Here is a 12,541-nt window from a genome sequence, read left to right on the forward strand (position 1 = left end):
AATTTGTTAAGATCCCCTCCGCGGGAGCTGGGGAGGATTCGGTCCAATGCCAAAAATTTAACATGCGGGATTTTGGCACCATGTACCAAGGCCGAATGTCTGCCTAATGGTACCTCTGGGTCCTTCTTTTTTATGCTTGACATATGTTGGTTAATCCGTTTCCCAAATCTTTGAATAGTCTTGCCAATGTAGTAGCAGCCGCAATCACATGATAGTAGATATATATGACTGCTCTAGATACACAAGTGGTGAGAGCATGGGTGTGTGTATGTATTTTCCCTGAAGAAGGAATTGTGAAAAAATTCCAAAACATGTTGGAGGACACACCTACCTGCCTCATGAACTTCTAATGTGCTATCCCTACTAGGATATGTATATGGAATGTCATTTAATTTCAATTTTATCTTTTGTATGTCACCTGTTGGATTTTAATACAATTAATAAATGCTAAATTTTATATACTCCTTCTATACATTTTTTCTACTATACTGACTATCTCCAGCCCATCCATTCAAATTCCCCAGGGACATGTATGGTTATTTCCTATAAAGTCCTACTAATAGACAGATCACAGGTGGTTTCTGGGACCATGTGATTATAGGTCTATTCCTTTCTTCTCTAATACATAATTTTGGGATGTGGGTCTGAGACTGTAGGGTTGATATATTTTGTCAGTTTATATGTATGTTTTTATTTTATTTTTTTCTTCAGGTGTTATATTTTCTAATGGTAATAACTGGAAAGCCATGAGACGATTCACTCTTTCTACAATGCGTGATTTCGGAATGGGGAAGAGAACGCTAGAAGATAAGATCAGTGAAGAGTGCCAAAAGTTGATAACAGTTTTTAAAGCCTACAAAGGTCAGGAGTAATACATTGTGGATAACGGTTCTGAGGCTGCATTTGTCCTGTTCTGATTTACATTGCATTTGTTTAGACAAGGCAGGTCTGGCCAAGACGCATCTATGTTTTAGTGCATATGTTTGAGCAGCAATGAATTTGAATGCAAAAGGCAACATTTGACAAAAACACCCATCTACACAATCCTATACATTTACCATCCTCTGTTGTTACTATCTCTATAGTTTCCCATATATATATATATATATATATATATATATATATATATATACCCAGAAGACATGCCATACTATACCTATTTTTTCTCAGATTCTTCAGGCCTCTTTCTCACTCACTAAAGGTGGGTACACAACATCTGGTTTTCCTCAATGTTTCACAGCAAGTCAAAACCTAAGATGGAACTAATGTATGAAAATTCTCGTACGACAATGGGGTTTTTTTCGTTTCTGATCATGCGCAGTCCTTCATATTTGATCTTCCTCGTACGAAAACAGTGGGCATTAAATGAAAATCGTTAGTTCACATTCGAGAAAAATTATGGACTTTGTCCCTTCGGGAATGTTCGATTGGAAAGTCAGAATCAGATGTCGAAAGTTGTGTGCACACTATAATAAAATGGAACGATCAGACCTAAAGCCAGCTATAGATGGTGCAATTTTTTTTCCTGCAACCATAGGTGGGGAAATCCCTCCTGTGGAGCTTATGTGTTCTTCCTGCTGGAGGGCGCAGGGAGCTATCCCTGTTGGGAGAACATACAGTGATTATTGCTAGTGGCTATAGCCACTGGCAACAATGCATGAAAAATCCGACAAGCTGGTTGTCATTGGCACAATTAGGCTGTACATAGATGGTTCAAATCTTCTCTGATCCCTACTCAACCAGCCGACATTCAAACCATCTATAACCAACTTAAGCTCTTTACTAGAGTCTTGTTTTATTAGGTGGGGTCTAGTTACTGATAGCGAGCAGTCACAGGTTGGCTCCATTTAAACAACCTAGACAGTCTCCCTCTTCCACAGGCACTTTAACCACTTAAGCCCCGTAAGATTTTACCCCCTTCCTGACCAGGGCCTATTTTGTGATACGACATTGCGTGACTTTAACGGACAATTGCGCAGTCGTGCGACGCTGTACCCAAACGAATTTGATGTTCTTTTTTTCCCACAAATAGAGCTTTCTTTTGGTGGTATTTGATCACATGTGCGATTTTTTGATCATGCGCTATCAAAAAAAAAAAGAGCGTAAATTTTGCAAAAATAACAATATTTTTCAAATTTTTTTATATGAAATTCCCCCCAAAAAAATGTAAAAATCTAAATTTTTTAACATTTTAGGCCAATTTGTTTTATGCTACCTATGTTTGGTAAAAAAACCCCGCAAAAAGCATATTTTGATTGGTTTGCGCAAAAGTTATTGCGTTTACTAACTATGGGAAAGATTTTTGTCATTTTTGTTGTTTTTTTTTAATGAGTAATGGCGGCGATCTGCAATTTTTTTTTACAGGACTGCGACATTGCGGCGGACAGATCGGACCCTTGACTGACATTTTTGACACTTTTGGGGTTACCAGTGACATTACTGCAGTAATCAGTGCTATACATATGCACTGTTACTGCAAAAATGACACTGGCAGTGAAGGAGTTAACTCTATTGGAGAGGGAGGGGTTAAGTGTGTCCCTAGGGGCGTGTTTCTAACTGTGATTGGCTGTGGCTACTAGTGTAAGAACAGAGATCAACGGTCCTACATAGTAGAACCGTGTGATCTTCATTCTTACACAGGGAAGAATGACAGGCGACTTTGTTTGCATTAGCCGCCTGCCTTTCTTCCGGTGTAATGGACGATCGCGAGTGCCCGGCGGATATCGGGTCCGCCAGGCACACGCACGGGGGGGTCCGTGACCACGCAGGAGCGTGCCTCTGGCGGCGCACGCTTGCTCCCTAGAGCCTCACAGGCTAGCGACATAGTACCACGTCGCTTTGCCTGTGAGGGGCTGACCGCCGCAGTAAATAGTCGTGCGGTGGTCGGCAAGTGGTTAAAGATGATTGAATAACTTGAGATTCATATATGAGAACGGCTGTTAATTTGAATTATGATTGTTTATTTCATTACCTTTCAGAAGGGAAGCAGAGCAGGCTATAGCATTTCTACACCAAATATTCAAATTTTTGTGATTGTTCCTTGTTGAATGTTGTTGACTGTAACATAAATACCCAAGGGGACCCTTATATACTCGTGGTACCCATACAGTATCAATCTAAGAGAGTGATGTACATTTTGTTGAAAACACGAATGGTCTCAGTGAAAATATCGACTGTTCACAAGACCATCCCCAGCCCATGACATACCCAAAGCCATTAGCAGTTCTTCTTATAACCTTTAGCTCTTCTGCAAACATCTAGTTGGCTGGCAGAAGTCTGTTACAAGCAGCAGTGTGCACCCATAGACATCCACCAATCTGTGGCAGACCACAGTATGTTTCCAGAACCCTCCAGAGATATCCTGCATTTGCAAACAAAAACTTGGTAAACCCTTTCCTTCTTCAACCATTTTAACTCATTTATGCCTGAGGTTGTAATTTTTTGAATTTGTGCGTGAAATTCAAATATATTATCTAGAAAGGTTCAAGGAACAAGCATTTGAAGATAACATTTTTTTATTTTATTCCATTGTTGATTTACGTGGTGTTCAAAAATAGAACACTTGGCAAAACCACTGCTACAGTGTACATAAAGGGGCTGATTTACTAACGGTAAATAGATTCTGCACTTTGCAAATTGCAGTTGGATTCTGCAAGTGCAGTTGCCCCAGAGCTTAGTAAATGAGCAGAAGCTCTTCTGACTACCATCATCCAATTATGTGCAAGCTTAAATGCTGTTTTTTTTTTTTTCCATACATGTGAGTAGGTATTCTTTGCAAAGTGAAGTTTTATCTCATTTACTAAGCTCTGGAGCAAATGCACTTGCATAGTGCACAGTTTATTTGCCTTTAGTTAATCAACCCCAATGTATAAAATCATGTTTCTTGTCTCAGGAGGTGGTTACACCTGCTATTCAGTGTGATATTCAACAGAACAATTCACATGTAAGATCTTCTAATGACATTCTTCACTTTGATGGAGGAGATGCTACTCAGTAGATGGAACTTCATTTTCAGGAAAGTCATCTTCAGGTGCCTACGAGGGATCATCTGCGTCTGACTCAGCATCAGAGCCATCATGAAGAAGATATGCCGATGCGCACAACAAAGAACCTGGGAGTTTTTTTATTTTCCCACATTCCTATAGCATTTTCAGGTGGTTGTATAGTATCACTATAGCACTTTCTTCTATGCTGTCATCTGTCTCTAACAGGTCAAGTTATTTCATGTAAACCTAGAGTTTGAGGCATCTTGAGACTTGTAAAATTATTTCATCTAAAAAAAATGGAAAAAATATATTAGTCCTAGTGGTAGTGGTTTTGCCTAGTGCTCCAAAAAATTGAACATGCAAAATGTCAAACCCATAATTAATACAACAATAAAATGACTTTGGTATTTTCTTTTTATAGCATAATAGCATAACTAGTAAGGAAGTAATAGAAAAAAAAATACTAGTATAGAATGTCGTGCAATAAAGTTGTATTTACTTGTCTTTGGATGGTTCTTCAAAAATGCTTCAGAAAATTGACATCACATTTTGACAAGCTCCCAGCTTGACAGTATCTGCAGCAGTGGGTAACTCTGTGCACCACCTGATAACATGTACCCTTGGGAGGCAGACGTGTGAAAAATCAGACCTCAGTGATGACCTTAAGCAGTAGGGTATAAATAAATTCTTCCGTTCCAATAATGGAACATCAGGCATTAATGGGTAAATTAACTATTTTGACCATTGTTGCTTAGACTATGAGTTATTAATGATATCTCTGGTTATATTACAGGGAAACCATTTGAAAACACCATGATCATGAATGCTGCTGTGGCCAATATCATTGTGTCCATATTGCTTGGTCATCGATTTGACTATGATGATCCAAAACTTCTGAGGCTTTTGACAATAATCAATGATAATATCAGAATTATCGGTTCCCCAATGGTTTTGGTAAGGTTATTTTTACTGCAACATTTGAACCTAAAACTTTTGGTTCACCTTTCCCTGTAAAGTGGCCCAAAGTACATAAAGCACATATTTCCAGGTGTCTTCTTGCTAGCTCAGTTTCTTTTCAAAATACCAGTGGATCCCCAAAACTCCAGCATGATATTAGGCAATTATCAACCATATAACTTTCTGGCCTATTAAACCCTCTGTCTTTATTTTGGTAGGAATGTGGGGCGCCACTTATTGACCAGTCACCTGTGTCAGAACAAGAAACATGCTACTGTGCAACATCCATTCATGCAGCATACATATTAAAAAGTAAACCAACAAAAAAGCAGCAATAAAAACTAAGAATCAAATTAATGTTAAAGTCCATACCAGTCTATATATGAACAAAACTTCTCTTCTGTGAGCTCAGTCAAATATAAGCATGCAGATGCAATCACCATTAAGACTGTAATAGCATATAAGAACCCAAATTCGTCATTACATACATTGAAATATTGACAGAATTCCACCACTGTGTACCACAATTTACAGAGGCCTCTTACCAGATATGATGGACCATAAAATTATAAATGGTCTAACAGCTCCCAGTACAGGAACAAGTGCCGTGCCTCCTTTCATTAACATTAGAAAAAAGAATATAGAGTAAAACCTTGGATTGAGAGTAACTTGGTTTGAGAGCATTTTGCAAAAAAAGCTAATTTTATTTATATACTTTGACTTGATATACAAGAGATGTCTTGATATACAAGCAGCGTCACGTTACAACTGAATACAAAAGAGAAGGTGCCTCTACGTTTAGCAATATGGTTACATTTAATGAAGGTACAACATTTAGTAACTGACAAGGTTGATGATTAAAACAGGCACATCTACGTATGCAGGCATCTGGGGTAAAGCTGTCCACATAGACCATCCACCGCACCGCCATTGACATCATCCTTTCCACACTGCGCTCCACGAGAACCTCAGGCCTCGCTTTCAGATCACTCTACTGGAGGGTAGTCACCCCGGTCATGACTGCAGACTGATGGTGGTAAGAGCCGCCGATGAGGAGAATGGTCTATGTGGACAGCTTTACCCCGAATGCTTGCATACTTAGATGTGCTTCTTTTAATCATCAACCATGTTAAATGCTAAATGTTGAACCTTCATTAAAATGTAACCATATTGCTAAATTTCAAGGTTCAAGCCCCTACTGACTATATTAATAGGCAAAAGAGGTGTGGGAATGTTGAAATTTAACCTCCACCACCAAAATCCTTTTATAGGAAGAAGAAAGGGTTCTTTGCACAGGTTCAAAGTAATGATAAGAACAATCAAAGGGGTGGTCCTGTTTATTATCACAGTAATCCCCCCAAACAGACAGAGCTATGATTCGGGTGTTTATTATGGCAACACATTTAATTATAGGAACAACTCTGGGGGATATTATAGTAATCCACCACTACCTAGAAATGATTACCCATCTACTTCAAACAGGTATCAACTAGTGATCGACCGGTATCGTTTTTTTACTGCCAATACAGAGACCGATATTTTGGTCATCGGTTATTGGTATCGGCCGATATCGGTCGATATTTTCCGACATTTTTTTTTAAAATGTCTACAGGTACTGTGGTGGAGGGATCTGGGGGTCTAAAAGACCCCACACCCCTCCTCTGCACTTCAAGCATTCAAAATGCCGGCTGTTTTGAATGCTGTAAGTTTTTGAATTCGGCACCGCCAGTACCTGGAAGTGATGTCATGTCATGGCATCACTTCCGGGTACTCAGCGGCCCTGAATTCAAAGAAATGGAGACCCAGCCAGACGGGGGCGGTGAAGATAGGATGCCCGGGTCTCCCAGTGGGAAAGAAGACCTGGGCGAGCCCCGGAAGGCGGCGGGAGGGGGGGGGACGTCACCTCCCGCTCCTTGGAATAACAGCCAAGCGGCTTCTTAGCCGCATCAGTTGTCATTACAAGACAGCCGACCGTCGGCTATGGACACCGGTACCGGGGTGATGCCTCTAGCTGCAGGCATCACCCCGATACATGCACTTTCCTGAAATATCGGCAATATCGGTAAATCAAAAGGCCGATTCTGATATATCGGGCAAAGTGCATATCGGCCCTCGATATATTGAGTACAAGGGGGAAGAAGGTTTAGCTATAATATCTCCCCTGAATGTTGCTAGGGGTGGTTGGAACCTCCAATTTTCTTCAACAGCCCCCTCAAAGCTTAAAAATAAGAAACAAAACAAGAGAGGCTGCAGAGCTGGGAGAAGGAAGAGGACAAAATAGAAGGAGAGTATAGCTAACCCTGGCATCTTCAACCTCAGTGGGGTTGAACTCTCTAGAAGAACAAAAGGTTTTAAGTATGGGTTTGAAACATGCACCTCCTAAAAATGTTAAATACATTTGAAACCTTTATAGATGTGCAAAAATATATTAGAAAGGTGAATGTTAGGAGATATCTAATATACAAACCTGTAAAGGATTGGGTTGGTATCAGTGACGGTATAATTCATTCAAGATTGTTCAATGCATCATTGATTAATTCCCCCAAGGCGGTAGCCCCTTCGATTTCAGTTTTTAAGGAATTAGTCCCTAAGGACATTGACTCTACATTTAAACATTATTGGAGGAAATTTAGATTTTAAAAAAGGCTTAAAAATGTTGAGGAACTGGAATGATGTGGTGATGTGACCAGCTAATAAGGGGGAGGCAGAGTGGTCTTAAAGAAGGAAGCCTACAAGCTTAGAGATGAATAGATTGTTATCTGACTGAAATGCTTATGCCCCCTTCTCTAATAACTCCACTACCAGGTATAAAAAGGATTTACAAGTGATTATTGTCAAAGGTTTTAAAAATAGAATTCTAAATAAAAAGGAAAGATCAATTTTGGCCCCAAGTGCATCATGGGTGCCAGTTATGTATTATTTACCAAAAATTCATAAAATCTTAGTTAATCCCCTGGGGCGCCCTATAATTAGTGACATTGACTCAATCACTTTGCAAATTGTGAAAAATTTTGATGTATTTTTGCAAACCCTTGTTTCGTTAAGTCCATAATTTTTAAGAGACACCACATGTTATCAATTTGATACAACAGGTGGAATTGAAGGATGGATATATTATGGCCATGGCTGATGTCACACCACTATACACTATAATTTCCCATGCACAACATTTAGAACCTGTTAAGTGTTTATCTGATAATGATAATTTGCCTCCACAACAAGTTAATTTTATTTTGGACCTTCTTAAGTTCACCATGACTCACAATTACCTCTGGTTTGGGGGTAATTACTTTGTACAAAACCATGGGATGGCAACGGGGCGCTAAATTTGCACCAGGTATGACCGATTTATTTATGGCCAAGTAGAAGGATGTCATCTATGCTAATAGATGCCCTGAGTTAGGGTTTTGGGGCCGCTTCATTGATTACATTTTCTTCCTATGGGATGGGAGCCCAGATTCCTTAGAGAATTTTATTGCAGAGCTGAATAAAAATAATAGTGGTATCCCCTTACAATGTAACTATAGTACGCAAGAGATACATTTCCTTGATCTGACTATCAGGGTAGTTAATGATAGGCTTCAAATGGTCATCTTTTTCAGGGAGACAGATAGAAACTCGAATATTGATGTTACTAGCTGTCATCGTCCATCCTGGCTCAAGTCGATACCTTAAAGCCAGTTTCTACATTTAAGACATAATTATACAGACATCAGTGATTAACATCTCCAGTCACAACTAATTAGAAAGAGGTTCATTGATAAGGGGTATAATAAAGTGGAACTGGGCACCACAATAGAAGAAATAGGCACCAGGGATGGAAGCTCACTAGTAAGGAGAAAGGTAAATCATCTAAACCTGATACTTTTAATTGGGCTTTTGATGCTTCGAATTCCAGCATTGGGCCATATAAAAAGATCATTAAGAGGCACTGGCCAATTTTAAATAATGACCCTATTCTGGGCCCATTAATTCTGGCTAGACCAGTTGTGGTTGTGGTTTCAGATTTTTCATGATTAAAGTCTTTTTATCTCTGTCACAAGTGTGAGGTGTGTAAAATCAATCAGTTTAGTGGTAGGAAAATTACTTCCTTCAGTTTTAATCAAACATTGAGGGTTTATGACACTAAAACATTCATACCATAAAACACTAAAAATGCTGTTAATTTGCTCATGTGGTTACAAATACGTTGGGAGGACAATTAGCAAATAACAGACTAGGTTGAAAGAACACATAGATAGCCAGTGGGCATATTGTACAAAAAGATTATGCCAAATACCACAGTAAGAATCCAGCAGGTACCACTTTTGTTGCATTAGATACATTTTCCCCACACTGAAGTGGTAGCTCTATCATTGTAAGATTCTGGTACCTCCGGTACCCTTAATCACCACTTTCTCTGTAATGCGTCCCACCTTTCTCTTCAGGTGGTACGCATATACCTTTAAGAACGATGGTGTCACTGCTGAGCGCCGCAGAGCGGCTATTTCAACCGCCGGCGGTCTCACTCACATTGTTCGTTCAACCTGCCTTGTTATACACATGCTTTCAAGCCTGTCTTCCACATGCTTTCAAGCTGGAACCTCCAGCTATTCCCTTTACCTGGAGCAGACCGGAACCTCGCTACTGATCCCTGTATCTTGCTACCGGATCATTCCTTATCTACTGGACCTCTCTAAACTACTAACATTACAAGTGATAAGTACCCCGCAGGGGAACCCTCCATAACCTTATTGCACTATCTACCTATGCACATTAAGGACTGTTACTACCTATCCATACTATCCTATCATCTGCACTGTTACATAGATTGCTAGCTCTTGAGCCTACTACCATCTGCACTGCTGCATAGATTGCTAGCTCTCCTGTCTACTACTATCTATCCTTGCACTGGGTTAGTCTATCCTGTATTTGTCATCTGCTGTCCTCACCACCTGTTAGCATACTCGATACTAACCTATCTGCATTCCTAAATACCATCTTGAACTCTCCTATACAAAACCTATCAAGTGATTACCATCCTTGTCACTGTTCACACCTGTCCCTTTAGCACATCACCTTCATACTATCATATACATCCTATCACTCCAGGAACATCTCATTGAGTGTGTATATATCTGTATGTTGAAGCTGACAGGCCCACGGTGATGAGTCCTGGAGAGTTGGATCTGGTATTCAACACATCTCTACATGACTACTGAGTGGAGATTTTGCAGCTGCAAATCCAGCCTATAATAAAAACGCAGGAGCGTTACAGATTGAACGAACCTTAAAAATGGATTCAGCAGAATTACCCACTCAAGTGACACAATTAACACAACAAGTAAAAGCATTAATACTTGCTCTGACTGACGTACAAGAAAAGAATCAGACTCTGACACAGCAGGTAACCCAGCTCTCACGGCTTACTGCTGTTCAGCCTCCTGAACCTAAAATAAACCCTCCTCTAGTGTTTACAGGTGATCGGAAAAAATTTAGTGAATTCAAAAACGCATGTCAATTGCTTTTTTTGTTAAAACCTCGTACATACCCCACTGATCACATAAAAGTCTGTACAGTTATTTCATACTTGACGGGTGATCCACGGGCCTGGGCAGACTCTCTCTTTGAGAATAATGATCAGATTCTCAACACCTATTCCTTATTCCTAGCGGAACTCGCTAGTTTATACGATGACCCCAATAGGCAGAGTACTGCTGATATTCAGTTGAGGGCCTTAAAACAAGGAAGGAGACCTGTAGAAGACTTTGTATCTGAGTTCAAAAGATGGACCCTTGATTCAGGGTGGAATGACACATCTTTGCGAACTCAATTCAGACTCGGGTTATCGGAAGCTGTTAAAGACGAGCTCGCCCGAGCGGATTTACCTGGCACCTTGGAGGCCTTGATACAACTTAGTATCAACATCGACAGACGACTGCGAGAAAGAAGGGCTGAAAAGATGGGAATGCCATTGTCTAGTCCTTCTCAGATTTCAGCCGTTGACCCTACTCCCATGGATGTAGGAACCATACGCCCACCTTTAACGACTACTGAACGAGCTAGAAGAACATCCAGAAATCTCTGAATGTACTGCGCATCCTCGGATCATTTGATAAGCACCTGTCCCCTTGTCTGCAAAAAAGAGGGTGAGTGTTCACATGTCTTGCTGGGAGGATTAACGACTTCCTTTTCTAACCCCTATCTTTTTGTTCATTTAATATTACAGTGGGACCAAACTAGGATCACCACCAAGGCTATGGTCGACACTGGATCTTGTGGAAACTATATTGATACACGCTTTGTTACCTTAAATAAAATACCTATTATTTCAAAATCTAAGCCTGTTTCTGTTAGTTTCATTAATGGTATTCCACTGTCTTCTGGTCCAATCACCAACCAGACACAGGCACTCCTTGCCACTACCAACGAATCACATGTGGAGACCATCACCTTTGACATACTATCCTCACCCCATTTTCCTATTATTTTGGGACTTCCCTGGTTACACACACACCAACCAATCATAGATTGGAAAAAACAGACTTTGGTTTTCCCTTCTCACTATTGTGAGAATACGTGTAACCTCCCATCTTATGGGAAGATTCTGTCTGTGGTGTCTGATGAAATTGCACCACTATGCTATCAGGATCTGTCCGAAGTGTTCCTTGAGAAAAATGCTCAAGTGTTGCCTCCCCATAGGGATTATGATTGCACTATCGATCTACTCCCTAACAGCAAATTGCCTTTCGGTCATGTTTATCCCCTTTCACAGGATGAACTTTCTCATCTCAAGGAATACTTGGATGAGAATTTGACAAAAGGGTTCATTAGACCCTCTACTTCTTCCACTGCTGCAGGACTTTTCTTTGTCCGCAATAAGGATTCCAGTCTCAGGCCTATTATCGATTATAGGCAATTAAACACGATTACGATAAAGGATCGCTATCCTTTGCCACTCATCCCTGAACTTATTGAACAGGTGCGTGGGGCTACTTATTTCACCAAATTAGACCTGAAAGGGGCATACAACCTAATCCGAATCCGTGACGGGGATGAGTGGAAAACAGCATTAAGAACCAGATACGGACTATTCGAATACCTTGTGATGCCATTCGGGCTATGTAATGCTCCCGCAGCTTTCCAAAGATTCATAAACGACATCTTTAGAGACTTACTTGATGTCTGTGTTGTAGTATACCTAGACGATATACTTATTTATTCTCGATCTATGCCTGAACACATAAAACATGTAAGACTTGTGTTGTCCAGATGTAATGCTCCTGCGTTTTTGTAACAAGATGGATTTGCAGCTGCAGAAATCTCCACTCAGCAGTCATGTAGAGATGTGTTGAAATACCAATTCCAACTCCCAAGACTCATCACTGTGGCCTGCCTGATTCAGCATACAAATATACACACTCAATAAGATGTTCCTGGAGTGATAGATGTATATAGCAGTATAGTGGTGATGTGCTGAAGGGACAGGTATGAACAGTGACAGTAGATGGCAAGCACTCGAGAGAAATGTTCAGGAGAGTATAGATGGTAACAGGTAGGATGCAGATAGGTTAGCAATCATGTATGGTAGTAGGTGGTAGGATAGCAGATTACATACA

General features: G+C 40.3%; 1 protein-coding gene across 1 annotated transcript in view; it reads left to right on the forward strand.

Annotated features, from left to right (window-relative positions):
- Positions 1-12,541, forward strand: part of LOC309549023 (cytochrome P450 2K1-like) — a 55,257-nt gene that overhangs the window by 14,862 nt on the left and 27,854 nt on the right. Inside the window, exons 3-4 of the mRNA XM_082248965.1 lie at positions 712-861; positions 4,780-4,940. Coding sequence (XP_082105091.1) covers positions 712-861; positions 4,780-4,940 — 311 coding nt within the window. The remainder of the gene's footprint in view (positions 1-711; positions 862-4,779; positions 4,941-12,541) is intronic.

The sequence above is a fragment of the Pelophylax lessonae genome (genome assembly GCF_965119305.1).
Source record: "Pelophylax lessonae genome assembly, chromosome: 3".
NCBI classification, from domain to species: domain Eukaryota; kingdom Metazoa; phylum Chordata; class Amphibia; order Anura; family Ranidae; genus Pelophylax; species Pelophylax lessonae.